The sequence below is a fragment of the Octopus sinensis genome, linkage group LG6 (assembly GCF_006345805.1).
Source record: "Octopus sinensis linkage group LG6, ASM634580v1, whole genome shotgun sequence".
Lineage (NCBI taxonomy): Eukaryota > Metazoa > Mollusca > Cephalopoda > Octopoda > Octopodidae > Octopus > Octopus sinensis.
The window spans coordinates 117,611,967-117,636,522 of record NC_043002.1 but is presented as its reverse complement, the minus strand read 5'-3'; the positions used below and the strand labels follow the sequence as shown (position 1 = coordinate 117,636,522).

General features: G+C 35.6%; 1 protein-coding gene across 5 annotated transcripts in view; it reads right to left on the bottom strand.

Moving 5' to 3' along the window:
* Positions 1–24,556, bottom strand: part of LOC115213340 (coiled-coil domain-containing protein 154-like) — a 182,276-nt gene that overhangs the window by 24,467 nt on the left and 133,253 nt on the right. For all 5 annotated transcript variants that reach the window (XM_036504289.1, XM_036504290.1, XM_036504291.1 and 2 more), the window contains exons 7-15: positions 19,851–19,979; positions 15,582–15,706; positions 14,088–14,214; positions 12,061–12,201; positions 10,401–10,427; positions 7,433–7,552; positions 3,905–3,981; positions 1,914–2,016; positions 1,108–1,194 (exon numbers count right to left, since the gene is read on the bottom strand). In XM_036504289.1, coding sequence (XP_036360182.1) covers positions 1,108–1,194; positions 1,914–2,016; positions 3,905–3,981; positions 7,433–7,552; positions 10,401–10,427; positions 12,061–12,201; positions 14,088–14,214; positions 15,582–15,706; positions 19,851–19,979 — 936 coding nt within the window. The remainder of the gene's footprint in view (positions 1–1,107; positions 1,195–1,913; positions 2,017–3,904; positions 3,982–7,432; positions 7,553–10,400; positions 10,428–12,060; positions 12,202–14,087; positions 14,215–15,581; positions 15,707–19,850; positions 19,980–24,556) is intronic.

Here is a 24,556-nt window from a genome sequence, read left to right as displayed (position 1 = left end):
CACACATTATTAATATCACATACTTAATGTATTTGTATTGCAAATCAGCGAATACTTTTAAAACACTATTTGTATATACTTCAGACTAGCAATTTTATTTCAAATATGAGATGAGTGCATCGCATTGATAAGCACAGCAAACACTGTAAAATACTGGTATCTGTAGCTCTTGTCTTCATATGTGGGGGAATTTCATTTCACCTAGCTCTGAAAAATACAGTGTTTTTTGGATTTTTTTTAATACAATACAGATATCTTTAAATTGATTTTTGCTGGACGATAAATGACTTCGTTCATGTTGTTCATTCTTTGCTTTGCTTTTTTTTAACTGGCCAAATATCATCCCCGTTAGTATCACTTTTTCTGATTAAGCATTTTGTAATTATAAAATTATTCTATATTCTGAATACTCACAATTTATAAGGTGCAGAAGTGGCTGTGTGGTAAGTAGCTTGCTTACCAACCACATAGTTCCGGGTTCAGTCCCACTGTGTGGCACCTTGGGCAAGTGTCTTCTACTATAGCCTCGGGCTGACCAAAGCCTTGTGAATGGATTTGATAGACAGAAACTGAAAGAAGCCCATCATATATATGTATATATATATATATATGTCTATGTGTGTGTTTGTCCCCCCAACATTGCTTGACAACTGATGCTAGTGTGTTTATGTGCCCGTAACTTAGCTGTTTAGCAAAAGAGACCGATAGAATAAGTACTAGGCTTACAAAGAATAAGTCCTGGGGTTGATTTGCTTGACTAAAGGCAGTACTCCAGCATGGCCACAGTCAAATGACTGATACAAGTAAAATTGTAAAAGAGTAAAAGAGTTTTGTGCAAAGAATCTGACTTTTAAAAGAAGATCTGATTTAGAACTGATTTCAAATTGAAACTTTAAATCATCTAAACACAATTGTTATGTTATCTGTTTGTTATTTATCTTATTAGAACAGAGTGCATTTATATAATTAAGTGATAGATCTGTTCTCTCTTGATTAGTTGAAAAAATACAAAAAAAAAAAAATAAGCAAAAACACACACACACACACATCTAGGAAAACAATCAAATTCAAGCCAGGAACAAAGGTTAAAAAAGTAATTTGACTGACTAGTTTTTGTTCTGACTGTATCTTCATTCCCAAAACTGTTTTCACTGTCTGTACTGACTCTGCGAGACGCTTGATACTGTTTTGGCACTAAAATAAAAATTAAAGCAATAGGAACACTGGTGAAAAAGTTTAAGAATAATACAAAAGTTCCAGTCTGGAAATAGTAACTGGACAGTTATTTTTTGCAACATGGAATGAGAATTCTATTGACTATGCCCTAGATGCAATGGGTGCATGCAGAGATGGTTGTGTAGTGAAGAAGTTAGCACCACAATGACGTGGATTTTAGGTTCAATCCTGTTGTGTGGAATATTGGGAAAGTGTCATCTATTCTTATCTGGAATCAACTAAAGATATATGAACTGTGTGTGTGTGTGTGTGTGTGTGTGTGTGTACATGCAAAACGAGAGAAAGAAAAGGTGGAAAATTTCAGATGATGAATTTATATGTATAAATATATAGATATTTATATCAATAGGTCCAACTTAAATGGTGTACAACAGAGAAAATTAAAGGGGTGGAATAGAGGTATTATAAGTCTAAAAGCTGTTTCTTGGGGCTTGGCGATCCATAATAATGTTGGTAGATTTAGTCCATCACAAAATGTGAATGGATGTATTTAGCATAGGATGAGATGAACCTGCCTCTAGAGGAGATCTTACATTTCAGATCTTAATGCAGAGATGTTCAAAGATGGAATGATTATATGTGGAGAGATAGGTGTTTTCGAGGGGGAGGGGTACTAGGGCAGGGAATAGCGAGAGGAGGAAAGATAGCTCGAGATAGTTCTTCTTTCTGATACTTACATTTTCTATGTCTTTTTCTGTAGCATATGGTACAATAGGTTGTTGAGCAGACTGTTTTGGCATAGAGGCGAGTTGCTGCTGAATTTTCTCTATATTTTCAAGTCTAAAATCAAAGAAAAATATCACATCATAAAGCAACTACAGTAACCAGATGACTGATTAATATATCTTTTATATTTTACTTGTTTCAGTCATTGTGGCCATACTGGGGCACCACCTTGAAGAATTTTTAATCTACTGAATCAACCCCGGTACTTATTTTCTGTTAAGCCTGGTACTTATTGTATCAGTCTCTATTGCTGAACTGCTAAGTTACAGGGATGTGAACATACCAACACTGGTGGGGGACAAACATAGGCACAAAGACACACACGCACACGACAAGCTTCTTTCAGTTTCAGTCTACCAAATCCGCTCACAAGGCTTTGGTGAGCTTGAGACTATTGTAGAAGACACCTGCTCAAGTTTCCACACAGTGGGACTGAACCTGGAACCCTGTGGAACCTGTGCCTATATATAGTGAATATATTTAAGTTAACGTCAAAGCCTTTACAATGCTGTTGTTTATCGACGGCATATCTTTTGCCTTCTCATGTTTTGATTATTTTTGCTTGGATTGAAAGTTAGCTCTAACAGCAATTTAATTTGAAATAATGATTTACTATACTTGTACAAGACTACATGACACAGGGCTATATATTTATCTGGATAGATGTTGGAAACTAGAGGGAAGAGTTTAATGTGGGTGGACGTACAAAACTAAATAGAAGCAACAGTTTAATTGAGAAATTGGGACAGATTCAGGAAACTGAACAAGGAGAAGTATTTTGGATAGACGCAGGGAACTTAAGAGAAGAATTTAGTCTGGACACTTACATACAAAACTGAATGGAATGTAGTTTTTTTTTTTTTTTACCTAAACAGATGTAGGAAATTAAATAAATTGAGGAATTTAATCGAGGTTGATGGAGGAAAATAAACAGAGAAAAGATTGTTATGTAGACAGACATAGAAAACTAGAGAGTAGAATTCAAAATATGTACAGACTTTGGAAACTAAAAAGATAGGAGAATTTGATTAAGACATATAAAGGAAACTAAAGAGAACGAAGAATTCAATCTGGACAAACATAGGAAAGAAACTAAATAGAGGGAAGAATTTAATCAAGATAGACGTAGGAAAGAAAAATTAAAGCGTGAAATTTAATCTGAATAGATGTAGAAACCTAAACAGATTTTTATAGAAGTAGGAAACTAAACAGTGTGAAGAATTAAATGTGAACAAATATATTCTGATCTGAAGAGAGTGAAGAATTTATGTTTTATATTTTAATCTACATGTTTTAATCGCAGTTAAAATAAGTTTTGGAGGTAAATAAAAGTAACAAATGATACTTGGCAGGAACAGTCAAGTGGTTGGATATACTCGTGTCCTTTTACATTCTGAGTTCAAATCCTTCCGGGGCCAATTTTATTTTTGATACTTTTGGAGTCAATATAATAGGTAACAACCAAGTAGTAAAGATGATATATGCAATTATCATCTTCCCTATCAAATTTCTTGTCTTGTGCTCTGTAAAAAGGCGTTATTAACAGATATGTGCTTCTAACCAGTCAAAATACCCAGCCCTTATATTGGTACACATCCAAAGACTTGCAGAGGAGGGCATATAGTTGATTGAATCAATCCAGTATATGAATGGCAACTTTTTATTATACTAATCCTGAACTAATGAAAGGCAATTTCATCAAAAGATTTTCAGTTCAAAGGATAGACGCAGGAAAATAAATAACGCAAATAATTAAATTAAGTCCGACATATAATACTGGAAAATGTGAAGAATTTAATCTGGCACTGTGCCATTTTTCGCATTGCATTATCTTTATTTTGTGCAATATATTTACAAATTTCATTCATCATTAAAATTGTCTAAAGTAGATAGAGACACAAGGACAAATGGCAAAGAAGAATTGAGAAAAGTACTGGTTTACCTTATCTGAGCCTCTGTACTCACTCGGCTTTCTATCTCAGCTTTAAGAAGTTTTAATCGTTCATCAAGGGAATAGATCTGTATAAATTAAAAGAGGACACATATTGAAGATCTACACATAAATACATATACATAGCTGGTACTCCATCAGTTGCGAGGGCAAGTGTTTCAGTTGATCTAATCAATGGAACAGCCTTCTTGTGAAATTAACGGGTAAGCAGCTCAGCATTCTACAAATATGCATACCTCTAATGTAGTTCTCAGGGAGGTTTGGTGTGACACAGTCTGTGACAAGACAGGCCCTTTGAATTACAGGTGCAATTCATTTTTGCCACCTGAGTGGACAGGAGCAATGAGAAATAAAGTGTCTTGTTCAAGGACACAATGCATCATATAGAAATGAACTCACAACCTAACAATCGTGAGCCGAATACCTTAAATACAAAACCATGTACACACATACACACACACACACACACACTCACTCACTCCCTCACTCCTTCACATACATACTCACATACATACATACATACATACATGCATACATAAATACATAATACATGTATGCATGCATGCATATATGCAGGCATACATACATAAATACAAATATATATAAATGCATGCATACATACATGCACAGATGGATGCATGTATACATTCATACATACATATATGGATGACAATCTGGAAAAGCTGGGGTTTCCAGAAAAAGAAATCAACCAACTACCACACACATTACAAAATGTAAAAAGAAAAATATACATGACATACCTCAAGTTCAAAATGTGACGTTGCTTTTGTTATTTACATTCAAATGATGGAGCTTTGTGTCATTATTAGAAAACGGCTCCTTCCTTACAGAAAGACAAGGTACAATCCCATGGTCATTTGTGATTGAAGGGGGTCTTTACCCCCATTATATATATATATATATATCGAGTATGGCAAATGCACGAAGCTTAACTGTTAAGGTGCTGTGATCAAATGTGACTTTTTAGCCCAGCTAAAGACCTAAAATGTCTTGGACAGAATTGGCAGCAATACCCAGCTGTAATTGTAATTGGGCTTCATGTGCCTTTGCATTTTGTTTAAGTCCTCCTACTGAATCACACACCCTTCCACATGCCTGATAGATATGATTAGTATGGTGTGTAACACGACCACCAGCGGCCTAGTAGTCAATCATCAGTCTCGCTTTATGACTATGAAGATGACTCTTGAGTCCAGCTTTACTGAGGGAGGGTCTTGCACAGACACTGCATGTCAGCATCATAGGAAGACCCTTATTGTCTGGAAGTGCAACAACGATGCCTTCCCTCCTTTCTCATGTGCAACTCGAGATTTCTCAAAAGTAGCTGTCCCCTCATGTACAATCCTTCTCCACCTGCTATGGTCAGTAGCTATGCCCTCCCATGTGTCAGGAGAGATGCTAGCATCTTTCAAGGAAACAGTAAGTCTTTATACCTTTTTTCTTGGTTTATGTGGAGGTCATTCTCCTTTAGCTAACTCCCCATAAAAGAGTTGTTTTGGTATCATTGAATCTTTCATCCCAACCAGATGACCACACACACACACACACATATATATACACACACACTAGGTTATCTGAAGAGTTTTGAGCATTTTTTTAAGCTGAATCTTTTAACGCTTCATTGAACACACCTGAAATATAACACAGTTAAAACTTTTACTTGAAGTACATCTCTTCTTTGTTCCTGACTAAAAATAGATTTATCTTTCATTCTGATTACCTGTTATTGACATTTGAAATGGATAACCAAAATTTCATATTCACGTTGCAATGCTTTTTCTTTTTTTAAAAAAACAGAAAATATTGCAAAGACTTGCAAAAGCATTTGTAAAGTTTATGGTGATGTTGCTGTAGGTGAATAAACTGTTCAAAGTATACCTTTATTGAAACAACTTGTTACTGGCAATGAAAAATGGATTGTGTACGAAAATGTAGTGAGAAAAAATCCTGGAGTTTGCATAAGAATACCCCAAAACAGCAACCAAAGATGAATACTCATGCCAAAAATGTTATGCTTTCTGTTTGGTGGGATCATGAAGGAATTATTTATTATGAGCTTCTCCCACAAAACCAGACCATTAATTGTAAAGTGTACTGTCGTCAGCTGGCTAATTTGAACCAAAAAATCAAAGAATTGAGGCCAGAGATTGCCAACAAGAAAGACCATTAATTGTAAAGTGCCCGATCACCTGTGACTTTGGTTACCCAAAGTTACAAGAACTTGACCAGGATCTCTTACTCCATCCACCGTATTCTCTTGATATTGTGCCATCCAACTACTATTTGTCTTTGTTTCTAAATAACTCATTGCAAGGAAAAACAGTTAACGATTTAGATGGAGTCAAAATGCATCTGGATAACTTTTTTTCTTCAAAACCAGTCAAATTTTATTTTGATGGAATATTTTAAATTGCCTGATTGATGGGCAAAGGTCATTAATAATAATAGAAATTATTTCATTGAATAAAATTTATTGAAAGATCAATTACTTATAACCCTTTTTGAATATTAAAAATGCTCGGAACTTTCAGGACAACCTAATATGTGTGTGTGCATAGATGTATGTATGTATATGTATATATATATATATATATATATATTATATATATATATATCATTGGAATCATCCTCATCCTCCTTTTAACATCCACATTCCTATGCTTGCATGAATCAGACAGAACTCGTTCAGGCAAGTTTTCTACAGAAGAGAACATACATACATGCTTACACACACACACACATACACAAAGGGTAAAACTCCCTTCGATCATGAATGACCATGGGATTGCACCTAGAAAGTTACTACTGGAAGCCCAAGTCTGGACAAGGTTATTTATGGAAGACCAGCAGTCAGCCATGCATACCAGTTTCCCCTCTCCATGCCATCAATGTTATCCAAGGGAAAGACAAAGGCTGACACATCTTGGCACCAGTGACAACTCATTTCTGCAGCTGGGTCAACTAGATCAATGTGAAATAAAGTGTCTTGCTCAAGAAAACACAACATACAGCCCAGTCCAGGAATCAAACTCACTACCTCATGATTGTGAACTTGATGCTCGAACCACTGAGCCATGCACCTTCACACACACACACACCACCACCACCACCACCACCACCACCACCACCACCACCATCATTCTCATCCTCACTTTAACATCTGCATTTCCTGTGCTTGCATGAATCGGACAGAACTGGTCAAGGCAAGGTTTATATAGCAAGATGCTTTTCTGGCTACCAAACTCCCTGTTTTTTACACACACACACACACATGCATACATACACACACACGCATGCATACACACACATGCATGCATACATACACACACATGCATGCATACACACACACGCATGCATACACACACACACACGCATGCATACATACACACACACGCATGCATACAAAACTACTCTCTTGATACTGTCTAAATTTCACAAAAACTGGTAAAATAAAACCAAGGAAGCAGACGTATATGTAAGTGAATATGTATTACTTACTTCATTCGGGAAATTTTCTATTTGCCTTTTATAGCCTCTTAATTCTTTAGTATAATCTTCCTGGGTTTGGCTGATTTGAGAAATTTGGTGTTCATTAATTTCAACTTTCTGCTTCAAGTCCTGCCAAGATAGAATAAGAACGATATGGCCGATGGAAACTACTGTAGAGAAGTGTTCTGCATGCTTATTTTTTTTTTATCTTTTACTTGTATCAGTTATTTGATTGCACCCATGCTGGAGCATCACCTTGAAGGGCTTCTGTCGAACAATTAACTATCTGTTTCAATGAAATTGAGCATATTTAAAAAAAAAAAACTGACAGAGTTTTATGTTTATTACCAAAACAAATAGATTTATAAATCTTACATCAAACTTTTATAGGAAATTTTCAATATGTCTGTATCCCTGCATACTTCAAGTCTCTCCTTAGCATTGCAAAACACACTTTGAAGCATTTCAGAAGTTAGCTCCTGCACTGCTAACTGAATGTGCTCTTTAAGCTCAGCTAAACAATTGCTCCATCTTGGGTATGGAGGTAAAGAAAATGATTGCTGCCAAATTGAAAAAATGCTGTCATGGACAAATAAGAGGGGTCCAACAGGAATGAAAATGAAATTTTAAACAAAATTTATACACTTTTAACACATATTAAACATGATAAACATAAATAAAAGTGTGTTTTACGAAAATGTATCTGATTTCACTCAAATCATCATTAATTCTGGGACATCCTGTATTTACTTGTCCAACTAAGCGGAGGTGGGTAATTGCAGGTGGTGAGCGTAGCTTTTGGAAGTGGTCACGTGGTCAAACTCAAATAGCTGTGAGCCACAACAGTTTGTTTGTTTTTTCATATGAACATTTTGCATTATATAGTTCAGACATGGATGACATAGAAAGCAGACATGCTGCCAGGCCATGCTGTGTTGCACAGAATTGGAAACGTAAAACACCAACAGGGCACTTCTGGAGAACGGATGAATGGGTTTGTTGTGCCTTTACTCAGCTGTACACACATGGACATGGCCCAGTGGTGCATGGGATAGTAACAACAGGGCGCTGATAAAAATTTTAATGTTCTCATTTCCTCTGCCAAAATGGACCAAAAGGCTTTCATGAAATATATGCTAGTTATAATGCATAAATAGTGTCAATATTTTATTGTCAGAAAATGGCCTAAAACAAAGATAAAACCCAGTGCTGTATACTCAAATCTGATTAATCTGCATTTGGGGGGAAGGGAGCATGGTTGGTGTCGGAAATTTTTTTTAGTCAACATCAATTTGAAGAGCCTGATTAATGTTTGTTGCAAATTTGGAGGAAAGTTACTGGATACTCTTAATGCCTTAATGCTGCGAAAATGCTTTAAAAATGCAGTTTATCTGCCTCTGGGCCCGCATTAGGCAAGAAGTTGAAATTTTTTTGGCCCATGACACAACCCTAACCCTCTGTAATACATGTGTAAAGTTTCATTAAAATTGGTTGGGTGGATATCGAGTTATAATGACATGACAAACACACATTCTGTGTTTTATATATATATATATATATATATATATATATATACAATAATATGTTACATTACTCGATAGTCAAGATAAAACTCTGAGTTTCAGATGCCGAAGTGGGAATCCACAATGCCATCTCTTCGGTTATCTAGCCAGATAACCAAAGAGATGGTGTTGTGGATTCCCACTTCGGCATCTGAAACTCCGAGTTTTATCTTGACTATCGAGTAATGTAACATATTATTGTATAGATAAATTTCCTCTATTTCCTCTATTTATATTGAGGTCTCTTTCTTTCTTTTGTTATCTTACCGTTTTACCAATATATATGTATATATATAAATTAAGAAATGGAGTTGAATAACACCTGCGTTTAACTCCATTTCTTAATTTATCTGTTATAGAAAAAGATTTCACTTAACCCTAGAATTTCTACCTTTATAAGTAGGCTGTAACATCCTTGGCACGTACGTGAATTTTTGCTACCCTGGTAACTATTTATTTATTTTTTCTGTACTATTTGTACACATACATTTATATATATATATATATACACATCAGATTTCTTATAGTTTCCATCTACCAACTCCACTCACAAGGCTTTGGTAGGCCTGAAGCTATAGTAGAAGACACTTGCCCAAGGTACCACTTAGTAGGACTGAACCCAGAATCATGTGGTTGAGAAGCAAGTTTCTTACTATACAACCACACCTGTGCATGCATGCATGCATGCATGCATGCATGCATGCATGTATGTATGTATGTATGTATGTATGTATGTATGTATGTATGTATGTATGTATAAGAGAAAGGTTGAGTTCAATTAGAACAGTTTTACTTTGGTGCGGGGTCCAAAGTTTGATTTCTAATAAAGATTCTTCACATCAAATTTGTAGCTTACTACTACAAGTATTTTATTAAAAATATGAAAATTTTACAATTATAAGGTGTAGTATGAGCATTTATATGATCTTATTCTTTATATGTATACATATATGTATACGCTTACGTCTACGTGCATATGTATGCTTGTTTTTGTGTGGGTGCATGCATGTATGTGTACAATATATGTGTGTGCACATTTTGCTTTTTTGTTAAGGCAGTTAACATCAGGCTTCTAAATGCGAACTGTGTACTTTTAAATCAGAAGACCAACTCACTATCGACCTGATATGCTATAACTCAACATTATTATCTATAAATTAACTGAAAAAGTAATTAACAAAGTTGCATTGATGAGAAATTAAGTCGAATGATAGTTTCCTACCGAGGCACAAGACCAGAAACATGGCAGGGAGGGAGCAGATGATTAAATTGACCACAATTCTTGGCTGGTATTTTATTCTATGAATGCCAGAAGGATGAAAGGGAAAGTTGGCGTTGTTAGGATTTGAACTCAGAACTCTTATGATTCTGTTAATCCATGCCCTCAAAATAAAAAAGAAACAATAAAGAATTACCTCAGGATTTGGAATGTTTTTCAGAACCTGAAAGTAATGAAAACAATCATGTAAAAATGGATTTTAATTAAGGCACAAGGCTTGTAGTTTTGAGGAGAGGGTGTGGTTAGTCGATAACCATCGAAGCCAATACTTGACCTGGTAATTTATTTTCTTGTCCCTGGAAGACTGACAGGCAAAGTTGATCTCACCAGGATTTGAACTCAGAACGTAAAGAGCCAGAGTAAATACTGCAAAGCATTTTGTCTGACTAATGACTCTCATTCATACATACATACATACATACATATACACACACACACGCACACACACACAATAAAACGATGAAACATGTAGTTTACAGGAAGGTGTGGAAATGGGATGCATTGAAAGCTTGTCAAATGTGATGAGGGGTCAGGGCTAGGGTCAGGATGTGATGCAATGAACATATAAAAAGTTGATAGAATTTAAAGAAAATGCATATCAAATATATTAATATATATATAGAAACACAATAATTAAAACAAGATATTTGAAAGATTACAGGTAAGTTCAGCGCCATCAAATCACCATAGGAGAGTTTACTGCCATCAATTCAACGTGAAGAAAGTACGCTGTGATGAAAGTTCACCACAAGAAATGTTTACTGAGAAATTATAAGAAAAAACAAACAAAAACAGTGAATTGATGACAAAGAACTTACCCTGCGGTGAAAGGATAACGGCAAATTTGCCCTGCAGTGAATTGATAGTGGTGAACTTGCTGGAGATAAATTTGAAAACAGAAACTGCATACAGGAGAAGATAGAATAGTTAAGTGGGGCCAGAATAACTCATGACATTGGCTGCCAACCACAGCTTAAAACTGATATAGCCCAAAGGTACCCATAAGCATCTTTGGTGTTGGACTCGGCAAGAAATTTCCCTCCTCTTCCCTCTAGTTCTTCATTATCTTCCCATTTTGTTGAATGTTCCAGAGAATTGGAGATTATCTCCTCAATCAACACTTTGAGATTCCCTTCCTCTGCCTTTAATTTGTTTAGTGGCTCTTTCAGTTCTTCGCTGTTTTACGCAAAGACCTGTGGAAATTCATAGTCACATCTTTTTGTTTGCATTCTCTTGAAGGGTTTTCATTTTTTGGGGAACATTCTTTTCTGTTTCTCGCCTTTGTTGTGTCTACAACAATCTTCTACTCCTGCTTGTCTTCTGTTCCCTACCATCTTAAATAAATGAATGCTACATTAACAGAGTGACCTTGTGGCTGGAACACATTTTAAAATAAGTCTGCTTGTTTAGGGCTGATCTAGGACTATATAATGACGAAAATAACAGCAACATATTTTGCTGGTTCATCTGTTCTTGTTTATCATGGGTGTTTGGTAAACAAAACAAAACACTGTTTAAATGAATCAGTATCAGTGATAAATGAATAATAGAAAACATGGGTAAAATAGTTTACATGCTGAAATCCCAAGTTGTCTTGAGTATTGGAGATTGTTGATTGCTAGAACATGCTTTTGCTGTCTGATCACTGACTGGTGACATGTAACAGTTGAGTGTACCATGTTATCCCGGCTCAGTGAAGAATGAATCAGTGATAAACGAGGATAGATGTACTTTCATATAAGTCTCGTGATATATTTTAATGATATACATCATTAATATTTGAATATGTAACTTACATTTGCTATTTGTTCTTCAATTGATTCTTCGACATTCTGTATCCTTTCCTTCTCTAAATTTAATCGAGCATCAAGATCGGCCAGAGCTCGGGTGGTAGCATCTGTTTTTTCCTGGATAATATCGAGCACTTCCTTCTGGATCTGTGAAGCACATATATAAGAAAGTAATTCAGGCATTTGACTAATCAAAAACAGAACAAACCACAATATTTTTTGCTTGGAATCCCCTTAATGAATTTAAATGGAAAGTTAAACTTAATGTATCATGATTTTCTTTCTGATATCAAATAATATATCGTTACTTCATAATTATGAAAACCAGATTGACACACACACATACACATACACCAAAATGTAGGTTTGAATTTATACTCGCTGTGTAAGACTACAGCAATGGGTTACAAATGTTGGTTTTGGTTCAGCAAATGGGAATTTTTTCAGCATATTTTAAAGTCATATAAGAGTTATCAATCAACATTATAAAGATTTCTACAAGGCAATAAGGATGATACTGCAACAGTCACAGTGGTGTAAGAGTCTGACTGAAAGCTTACAGCTCCAACATCTCAATGACTAGAAGAATTATGCTGTAAACATCTTTTCATGTTGTCTTCAGTAACAGTGTTTTTCTACCACTTTTTAAGTTAAAATTCAATTACTGACCGCATCAGAGCTTATAGATCCTTTATCCATGTTTTCAATCTTACTTAATCTGTAGCAGTATTCACTCTTCACTAAAACTTCTTCCATCCTATCGGTGACAATAAAATATATTACCTGTCTAGTGCTAGAGTCACAGTAATTGACTAACCTTTTCTCTCTAAAGCTGCTAGTCATATATCAAAATCTGAAACCATTATTATTTTAATAAAACCTGACTATTAACATTGATTGGTAGGATCATAGGAGCAAGCTAAGTATTTTATGCTGTTTTCTATCATGAGCAAAGTTGATCTAAACCAGTGTTCTGTAACCTTTTTTTGCTTGCGATATACTTATATCCTTTTCAAAATTCGGTGACACACCTGAACTAAAAATATAACTAAAAGTATAGGGAAAAAATTACATTCAGGTTACACTGCAGCTCACTTAGCAACGTCTTGTAGCACAGCAGTGTGCAGCGGGATGCCAGTTGTGGAACACTGATGTAAACCATATGACATTAACAATCAAATATTATACTTAGTATTTAAAGGAATCCTGGTTCAGAGGTGATTATTTTAAGGTTTTAATTTTGTTCTAAACACTGACATACATGGTGATGATGATGGGAAGTTGATCTTCTGATCGAATCCTGGAAATTAAATTCCTGTAGCTTTTTATTTTTCAAATTGCTGATATTTTCTCAGCCAAAACTCTTGGCAGGAGCACCACTTTTCTCAGTGGCAGGGTAGGACTTGAACTCATAATTCACAAAGCCAAAACAGATACCTTATGGCATTCTACCCAAAGCTCTAAAAATTCCACTAATCCACCAACCTGGACTAGTAATTTAATTTTATCAATCCTGAAAGGATGAAAAACATAGTTGACCTCAGTCGGATTTGAACATAGTTCATAGAGAGTTGGAACAAATGCCACGAGACATTTTAAGCAACCCTCTTATGACTCAGTCAATAGGTTGCCTTCATACCAAATGCTGGCATGTGCAGTGTATACATAAAAGTGTAACAAGACCACAGGAGCAAGTGACTAATTTTGATATTGGACACAAGCTGACGAGCTGCAATGAATAATGTATAAAGTAAAAACACTTATGGCCGAGATAACAGTATTGATTTGTCTTGTAAAAAATCACTAAAAGGTAACAGAATAGGATAAGTGTTTCCCCTATGATAAAAAAAATGATAATTCTAACGTTTTGGACTGACCTCTTTATCAGAGAAACACATAAGAATTGTATTGAAAATAGAGTGAGAGAGAAAGAGAGAGAGAGAGAGAGAGAGTGTGTGTGTGTGTGTGTGTGTGTGTGTGAGATGTGGGTTGCTGAGAACTCACTTCAGTAAAGAAGAACATGATTCACTTACTTTGTTCATATAATCTTCCAAACGACCTTTGACCTCTCCAAGGTTTTGCTGAATGTGTATTGTGGCAATTTGAATTTTCTCTTGTACTTCATAAAATTTGTCAGTGGTGGCTTTCTCGTGTGTTTTTCTACAAAAAAAAAAAACAAGAAAAATTTATAGATTATATATGTAAAAATTAAAGAGACATATGAAACAAAGAAATGAAACAAAGAAAAAGAATGACAACAGAAAACAAATAAAGGAAGAATTCAGTAAAAATGCATACATGCTACGATTAACTCATCTGTCCGAAAATATACACATGCAGATGCATACAGGAATATCAGCCACGCATTTTAGGGGTTTCCAGGGCTACCTTATGTTATTTCCTTTTCTTTAAGAAGATGGCACGTGATCAATGCTTCAATTCACATATCTCAAAATAAGTAGCCATTTAAGAATCCCCTATGTGGTCATTCAACATGCTACAATTAATGGTCAAATATCTCTCAGATCAAAATATACTATTTCTTTTAGCAATAAAATAAAATGAAATAAACCATGGCCATGTGGTTAAGGAGCTCGCTTTATGATCATGTGGTTTCATGTTCAGTCACACTGTGCAACACCTTGGGCAAGTGTCTTCTACAATAACCCTGGGCCAACCACTGTCAATTAGGTAGACGGAGGCTGTGTGAAATCCCATCTTATGTGTAAGTATATGTATGCATGTGTGTATGTTTCTCTTCCCGCCCACTTGACAACTGTTGTTGGTTTGTTTACGTCCCCCGTAACTTAGCAGGTTAAGCAAAGAGATCAATGAGATGATTATCAGACTTAAGAAATACTGGGAGCAATTTATTTGAGTAAACGCTTCATGGCAGTGCCCCAGCATGGCCACAGTCCAATGACAGAAAAGAAGAAAAGAAGGTAAAAAGAGGTAAAAAGTAGTCATATAGTTACTATTTGGCTAATATTTCTAGCCCATCGAAGGCGGCGAGCTGGCAGAAACGTTAGCACGCCGGGCGAAATGCTTAGCGGTATTTCATCTGCCGCTACGTTTTGAGTTCAAATTCCGCTGAAGTTGACTTTGCATTCATCCTTTCAGAGTCGATTAAATAAGTACCAGTTACACACTGGGGTCGATATAATCGACTTAATCCATTTGTCTGTCCTTGTTTGTCCTCTCTGTGTTTAGCCCCTTGAGGGTAGTAAAGAAATAGGTATCTTGCCCATCACTACGTTCTGAGTTCAAATTCTGCAGAGGTTGATTTTTGCCTTTCATTCTTTTGGGGGTCAATAAATTAAGTACCAGTTGCGTACTGGATTTGATCTGATCGACTGGCCCCTCTCCCCTGAAGTTTCAGGCCTTGTGCTTATAATAGAAAGGAATATTTCTAGCCCTAGCTCATCATGTAACCACTTAGAGGTACTCTCCCTAGAATGAGCAACAACCTGGAAGGCACAGCCATAAGAAGCTTTCTGAGACTGAATAATGTATATCTTAATCATAACCTGGAGTGGATCTCTGCTGAAACAATTTTCTCCAGTCGTTTCTTATTATTATCAAAAGTCTGCTCCAACAACTGAATCCCTTCGTTTAGCTTTTGTAGAGTTTCTTTAGTTTTCGATTTATCTGCCTTTAAAGAGAAATATAAAAACTTTATATACATTTATAAGGTGGTGCTCCAGCATGGCTACAGTCAAATGACTGAAACAAGTAAAAGAATAAAAGAATACATATACACACACACACACACACATATATATATTATAGTGGGGTAAGCCAGTTTATGGAGTTACCCTGAAAAGGGGTTTAGCCTTATGGCATATCTTCAGACTCCAAACACTGCTGGGCTGAGACCTCTTTAAAATATGGAGGAGGAAAAGCTTTGTTTTTAAGGGTAAAACCCTAGGTGATACTCTCCCTTTGCCATTGTCCATCAGTCTTTGGCTGTGCTACCATCTTGCAGTCAGCAAATCACCACGAAGGTAAACGATTGTCTCCCTTCAACCTTGGCTATTGGTTTCCAGCTGTGGTGTCATCATGTAAATTCCAAAAAACCAGCAAAAATTTTCGAAAATGCAGATATGGTCTGAAAATCCCTGTCCTGCATTTTAGAAAATTCCTGCTGGAGAACAGTATGAGAGGAGTATATAAATGTAGGGAAAAATAAGTATTAGAATAAGAGAAAGAGGAAAATAAAGGGGAGTGAGAGGAAGGGGGGATTTAAGGAAGGTCAGTTGACTGGTATTAAAATAATGAAGCTGTTTTGGCTGGATCACAGAATTCAGTAAAGGGATTGGCAGTTGAAGAAAATATCAGTAGGAGGGAAGAGGGAGGGGAAATATTTTTGGTCAAGGGGGAGAAAGAAAGTGTGTATGAATAAAGCAAGAGTGAGGGATTTATGTACTGTTATTTGGCTGGTGACATTGAAAAGGATTTTTTGGCCAAATCACTAAAATTAGTAGGTGAGTGGGGTTAAGAGAGGAAAATGAATGGAGGAGGGGATGGTGGGGAGATGTTTCTGATCAAGGGGGAGAAAGAAAATATATATGCATGAGGAAGGTAAGAAAGAGAAGGGAAGAATTTTTGGCAGCTACAATATGTTTTGTCACTAGAGGAAAGTATATAGTGTGTGGTCAGCATGTTTACAACATGATGTGTTGGAGGTGTATGTGGGCGGATGCACTTGTAAGCTTATGGAGGGAGGAGATAGGAAGGGAGGCAGTTGAAATTTATTTCAAGTGGTGAGGAAAGGAATAGAAGGAAGTGTGTAATCGACAATAAAGGAATTAAAGGGGAAAAAATTGCTGGTTTAATATGCAGTGGTTGTGAGGGTGGATGAGAGGGGAATTTATGAAGGTTATAGGGAAAAAAGCATGGGTTGGGGTTGTATTTATTGGAATTTTGAGAATAGATTTAGTAACCGATGTTTACAGGTGAATATTATACCGTTGCATTCATTAAGACAATCAGTGGATTGCAGAATAGCCAAGACTTCGACTATGCAGAGATCACACTTGTTATTATAGCTGGTGTAAGGCTTGGCGTGGGTGACTATGGACCACTTGAGGGTGTAAGGGGTTGAATCACGCATTAGTTTACTGATAAGTTGAGATAATGATGTTCTGCTAGAGTTTGTTTGGGACTTGAAGCTGGAGTAGCGGTTGTTCATTCTAGCTTTGAAGGTGGTGGTACATGATCCGATATAAATGTAGTTACAGTTAGCAGTTGATACTGTGCACTTATAAAGTATGTTTTTTGTGAGACAGCAGTTATCTAAAGGACAGGAGGTTGGGCTTCTGAAACTGCATAGGTTTGTAGGGGGTATTCCAGATGAACTTGTGAGGGGATTGCTATTTAGTGAGGGATTGGGGATCTGTTCAGTTTCACTCCTAGATTAAAAAATTTTTTTTAACTAAACAGTTTGAAACTTCATTTACTGGTGTAATTTATCCTGCTCAACATGGTTTATTTTCAACATTTTTGAAAAAATTTCATATTTTAGAAGTTATTTCATGTTAAAGTTGTCATATTTAGGTAATTTTAACCAATCAAGGATTCAGTGTATTCAGTTGAACAAAGCTACTGCTGTTTTCAATAGGAATTGAAGAGGAACAACTTCCGGGTCATCTCTACTAAATGTCACCACTCTGTTCTATTTATATGTCGAGTGAAGGCTGAAGGGAAAGTGTTGATCCTTGGTCATAGCTGACACAAAAGAGAAGCTTTTGGCTGCAAGAAAAATGATGCCACCTTTATCCTTTCTTCCTTTCTAGTCAGCACTGTGCATTCCTTACTCTTTCCTTCTCTACTGGCAGACAGTCACTTCTACACTATTAACTACCAACCAGCAAGCGAACTTGTCACAGCCACAACAATTACTAGTGTATATCTGACTACATGACAGGCAAATGAATAAATATATGTAAATAATATTTCTTCTTTCTTGGTGTTGATTTTTTAATATTTACTAGTTACTCCAACACATAGAACCGAAAAAAAAGGTGTGTAATATGCAACAAAAATAAAATAGAACAGAGTGGTGACATTTAGTAGTGTGTGTTTGTGTGTGTATGTGTGTATAAACACACACACACACACATATATATATATATACACACACACACACGCACACACACACACATATACATATATAGATATGTGTATATACAACACCTACCCATTCATATATAGGCATATACGCACATATATATGTATACATATACCTACACATATATAAAGATATATATATATATATAAATATATACATATATATATATACATATACACATACACACACATGCACATACACACACACACATCTATATACATATACACTCACACATACAAAATACACATGCCATCATATGAGTGTGTATAAATATTGCATACATTAAGCATACATGGTCTGATCAATAAGTATCTCCATAGAAACTCCATAAGATGTACCCAGTGTAAGCTATGGATGCATAAAAGGTGCAGCAACATCAAGGGAGGATAGCTTTCGTGTGCAGTAGATGCACAAGGGCAATAAACACCACAGATGCTCAGAAAATAGATTCCCTCACATGCTAGTGGGAGAAACAAGAAGTAGTTGATAGTTTCCGCTGCCCAGGAGACCAAGTCAGTAGTGGGGTGGATGCTCAGAGAGCATTACCACTAGAATAAGAATTGCCTTGGCAAAATTCAGACAGCTTCTACCCCTATTGGTGACAAAGGGCCTCTCGCTCAAAGTGAAAGGTAGATTGTATGATGCATGTGTGTGAACTGCCATTCTTCACAGCAGTGAAACATGGGCTGTGACTGCTGAATGTGTAATGTCAGTGAGCACACACGACACAGTGTAGGCGCCCTGAGAGAAATGTTGGACATAAAAAGCATCAGATGTGGTGTGCAAGAGAGACATTTGCGTTGGTATGGTCATGTACTACAGATGGATGAAGAGAGCTGTGAGAAGAAGTGCCACTCCCAAACAGTGGAAGTAATCCAGGGTAGAGGGAGACCCAGGAAGACATGGGATGAGGTGGTGAAGCATGACCTTCGAATGTTGGGCCACACAGAGGAAATGACAAAAGACAGAGACCTCTGGAGATATGCTGTGACTGAGAAGACCCATCAAATAAAGTGAGATCACAGCTGTACCCTACACCAGTGTCGCATAACCAGTCAACTCAAAAAGTACCCTTGGATTGTAGGGTAACATGCTGTGCTTGTGGAGATCTATTGAGTCAAGTACATCAACACCAAAATGAAATCAAATGGAAATTGTAGTTGTGGTCCCCGTGCTGGTGGCACATAAAAAGCACCAGCCAAACATGGTCAATACCAGCTCCCTTGCCTTGATCGGCTTCTGTGCCGGTGGCACATAAAAAGCACCATCTGAACCTTGCTCATAAAGTCTGGTACAGACAAAACAGGTTTGTATACCAGCAAAGAGCAGGCACCAAGCATAACCTTTGACCTTATAAAAACATATTTGGAGACAGGTAATGACATTGTTCTAATAAAATCATTTTCTGTTCTATATCGTTTAGTTCATTAAGCCATGCCACTCCTTTATGGGACCACATTATATAATGTGCCCCTTTCTTCGCAAGATGTTAGGATGTAAGTTGAGGGAGATTTGGCTGCTATATCTACCAGGTCGATTGACAACACCACTATTCTCTGTCTGGTCCTGTTGAATTCTGTTTGATAAATGAAAAGAAATACTTATATGTCAAAATAAAATAAAATAGATACTAAGACTGTGAAATGAATCTTATTTGATAACGAACCTTTACGGTATCAACTAAATTTTGCAGTTCAGTGGTGTATCTTTGTTTGTGACTTTGTGCAATCCTTTCAGTATCACCTTTTAGGGAACGTTCGAGTTCTGTTCGATGTGTTCGCTCTTGTTGGCATAGCTTGAAGAAAATGAAATCAGAGGATTAATTTATTGTAAGTGTGTGTGTGTGTGTGTGTGTGTGAATTTCTGTTGATTCACCAGAAGCAATAAATTACAGGACTCAGTACAAATGCAGACTATTCTTTAATACATTATAACTGAAAGGCTCCGATTTCAAGTACTCATAGTTCTTTTTTCGATATTGGGGAGGACAAACACAGACACACAAACACACACATGCATATATATATATATATATATATATATATATACATAAACATATATATGATTGGCTTCTTTCAGTTTCCGTCTACCAAATCCACTCACAAGGCTTTGGTTGGCCTGAGGCTGTAGTAGAAGACATTTGCCCAAGGTGCCACGCAGTGGGACTGAACCTGGAACAATGTGGTTGGTAAGCAAGCTACTTACCACACAGCCACTCCGTTTCCCTTCATCAGCTGGTACACAGAGCCTGGCTTTCTTTTGAAATATCTGCTGCCTGAATATTTTTGGATATATGAAGAGTAAATTTGAAGGAAACATTTATCCTTATGTTCTTTTGTTAAAAATTCCCCTGTGAACGACAGAGAACCAGAGATGAAATCAAAAGTGCGAGAACCAGAGATGAAATCAAAAGTGCGAGCTTGAAGCAGCCATTTTGGCATGTGTCGCCCTTAACGATTTTTAAACAAAAGAGAACAAGAAAAGCATTCTCTTGAAATTTCATTTCATATTTCTAAAAAAATATTCAATGGATATATTTATATATGTGTATAAGTGTGTATGCATACACAGCTGTTATTTGAAAAACAGTATTTAGAATAGATTAAATAAAAATTATGTAAAACTATGTATGTATGTATATATATATATATATATATATATATATATATATATATATGTGTGTGTGTGTGTGTGAGTGTGTGTGTGTGTGTGTGGTGTGTGTGTGTGTGTGTGTGTTGTGTGTGTGTGTGTGTGCATATTATATATATATATATATATATATATATATATATTATCAATAATAAAAGGGTAAAATCAATTAATTATTAATTAATTTTACCAAGTAGTGTTCAGTATGTAAAAGGACCATTCAAGATATATTCAAAATATTATGTTATATAATTAGGGCTCAGTAAAATAATTTACTTTACCACATACTGAAACTTTTAGAAATAGCAGCCAAAAGTTTTTTTAGCCATTTCTTCTACTATAAGAAAAATCTCCCAGATGGTGTTTACTTTTTGAGTAAACACGATCTGGTAGATTTTTCTTATAGTAGAAGAAATGACTAAAAAAACTTTTTGGCTGCTATTTCTAAAAGTTTCAGTATGTGGTAAAGTAAATTATTTTACTGAGCCCTAATTATATAACGTTATATATATATATATATATATATATAGATGAGAAAGTTGGTTTGTGAAAGCACGTGGTTGAATATATAGAAAATAGAAAAAAGTGAAAAAACTACAGAAGGCTTGTTTTAAAAGGTTAAAAAATATATATTTGAGTCAATATGTCTGAAGAATACTATAAATTTTTTTTTTTTTTTTTCTCACAATGACAGTTTAGAAGAAATGACCGGTTTCGCGTTCAGCTTTTCAAATTTCTTACATCGTTATGTTTATGTTGAGAAGAGTTATCGTTATGTTTGTATGTAAGGGAGATAATCACTTAAAATTTTAAGCGATTATCTCCCTTACACCGGAAGAAATCACTTATTACCTCCCCTTATCTAGAACTCTTCTCAACATAAACATAACGATAACTCTTCTCAACATAAACATAACGATGTAAGAAATTTGAAAAGCTGAATGCGAAACCGGTCATTTCTTCTAAACTATGTAATTGTAAGAAAAAAAAAATTTATAATATTCTTCAGACATATTGACTCAAATATATATTTTTTAACCTTTTAACACAAGCCTTCTGTAGTTTTTCACTTTTTACTATTTTCTATATATATATATATATACCGGAGTAAACACATAAATGTGAAACAAGGTGGAAAAAAGAGTACTCAAATACCAGTGGTAGAGTAATATGCTTTATTTTAAGCAGCAGAAAATTCAACAAAATCTGTTACTCTGAGTTTCTCGTTGCCGTTCATCAGACAGTTTTTCTAGCAAAAACTGTCTGATGAACGGCAACGAGAAACTCAGAGTAACAGATTTTGTTGAATTTTCTGCTGCGTAAAATAAAGTATATATATATATATAATATATATATATATATAAGATCTTGAAATAAGATCTTGATGAATTCTGATCTTATATATATATATAAGATCTTGAAATAAAGATCTTGATGAATTCTGTAACCACATTGAGAACTTTCCCTACCATACTATACATAAACAGAAAGTTAACTCAAATTTTAACACTACACAATGGAAGGAACTGATAGAACTTCAAAATGATGAGGATATAACCATTAAGGAAGCAGACAAGGGAAATGCAGTTGTTATAATGGATACATCATACTATAGAAATCTTGTAATTTCCTTGCTTGATGACGACCTACATTATGAAAAAATTACCAACTACACCCCACAAAAAATAATGAAAAGTCTATCTTCACTAATTAAAACCCATGAAAAGGAACTAACAACCAAAGAGATTGACTTCCTAACAAAGTTTAAATGCAAACCTAGCCTTTTCTATGGTCTGCCAAAAATCCATAAAAGCCAAATTATAAATGAAACCATTAAAAAATCACCAAAGACATACATACACACACCTAACCGGGGGACCTAAAACTACGACCCATTGTAGCTGGCCCAACCTGTGAAACACACAGACTAAGTCTATTTATGGACATCCTCCTGAAACCCTTCCTTAAACATATCGATAGCCATATCAGAGATGACTTAGATATGTTAAACCACCTCCCAAAAAAAGCCAAGGAAGAAACAATCCTGGTTTCATTTGATGTAGTTAACTTGTATACCAGTATACCTCATAATTATGGACTAGAGGCAATACAGTTCTGGCTGGACCAATTTCTGGAAGAAATACCAAAAAGGATCAGTAAAGAATTCATTACTAAATCAATTGAATTCATCCTACATAATAACCACTTAAAGTTTGACAATACATTTTACCGTCAAAAATCCGGAATTGCTTTGGGTACAAGGGCAGCACCAGTCATTGCAAACCTAACAATGGGCTACATGGAAATAATCATTTACCAGGAATCTTTATCAATCTTTGGAAACCCCCTTTCTCAATACATAAAAGAGAAGTGGAAACAATTCTTAGACGATTGTTTTATACTCTGGAATGAAAACACAGATAAACTCCTAAAATTTAAAAACCTACTGAACAGCATAAACCCAAATATACAGTTCACAATGGAATACAACCAAAAGGAGCTCCCGTTCTTAGATATACTAATTAAAAAAATTAACCTTAAAATAGAAACAGACATTTTTTACAAAGCCACAGACGCCAAACAATACCTTCTTTTTAATTCATGCCACCCAAGACACACTAAAACAAACATCCCCTTCAACCTTGCAAGAAGGATATGCACAATAGTGTCAAAACAAAATACCAGGAACTTTAGACTGCAAGAACTCAAAAACACCCTAATTGACAGACATTACCCAGCTCAACTCATAGAGGATAGGATCAGACGTGCAATAGAAATCAACATAGAAACTTTAAGAAAAGTTCAACACAACAACACACCTTCCCCGAAAATACTACCTTACATATCTACATACAACCCCAGAAACAAAGAAGCCTTCACCATCATCACACAGAATTTACCAATACTTCATAAGGACCCCAAATTAAAGGAAATTCTAAACATACACCAAATCATTAAAAGCTACAAACAACCTAAATCACTTAAAAAGATTCTCACAAAGGCAAAATTGTTTTCTGAAATTACGGATGCAAAAGTAAAAAAATGTGGTAGACCGAACTGTGCAACATGTCCAAAGCTGCTACAAGGATCAGAATTCCTCTTTAAAGAGGGACAGAAATTCAAGATCAAATCTAACTTTACTTGTGCCTCTGAAAACATAATTTATGTCATAAAATGCTTGGGCTGCCACCAAGACTACGTGGGATCCACGGGACTTTCACTCAGACGTAGAGGCACACTGCATCGATAACAGATTGCATTCCCAGAATACAGAATGATACCCTTTAGTGAGCACAAGGAGAAATGCGCAAAACAACTACTACCACAATTTTTAATCTTTCCATTTTACCAATGTGCTATCCGATCATCAACACAAATTAGACTAAACAAGGAAACATTCTTCATTGAAAAGTACAAGCTCAGACTTAACCATGCCAACATACTGATACAGAGAAATTCACACCAAGGGAAAGGAAAAAAAATTTTTTTAATTTTAAGCGATTATCTCCCTTACACCGGAAGAAATCACTCATTACCTCCCCTTATTTAGAACTCTTTTAAACATAAACATAAAGATAACTCTGTTCAAGATAAACATAACGTCGTAAGAAATTTGAAAAGCTAAACGCGAAACCAGTCTTTCTTCTAAATTATGTCATTGTAAGAAAAAAATTTTTAATAAAAAATTTTTAATATTCTTCAGACATATTGACGCAAATATAT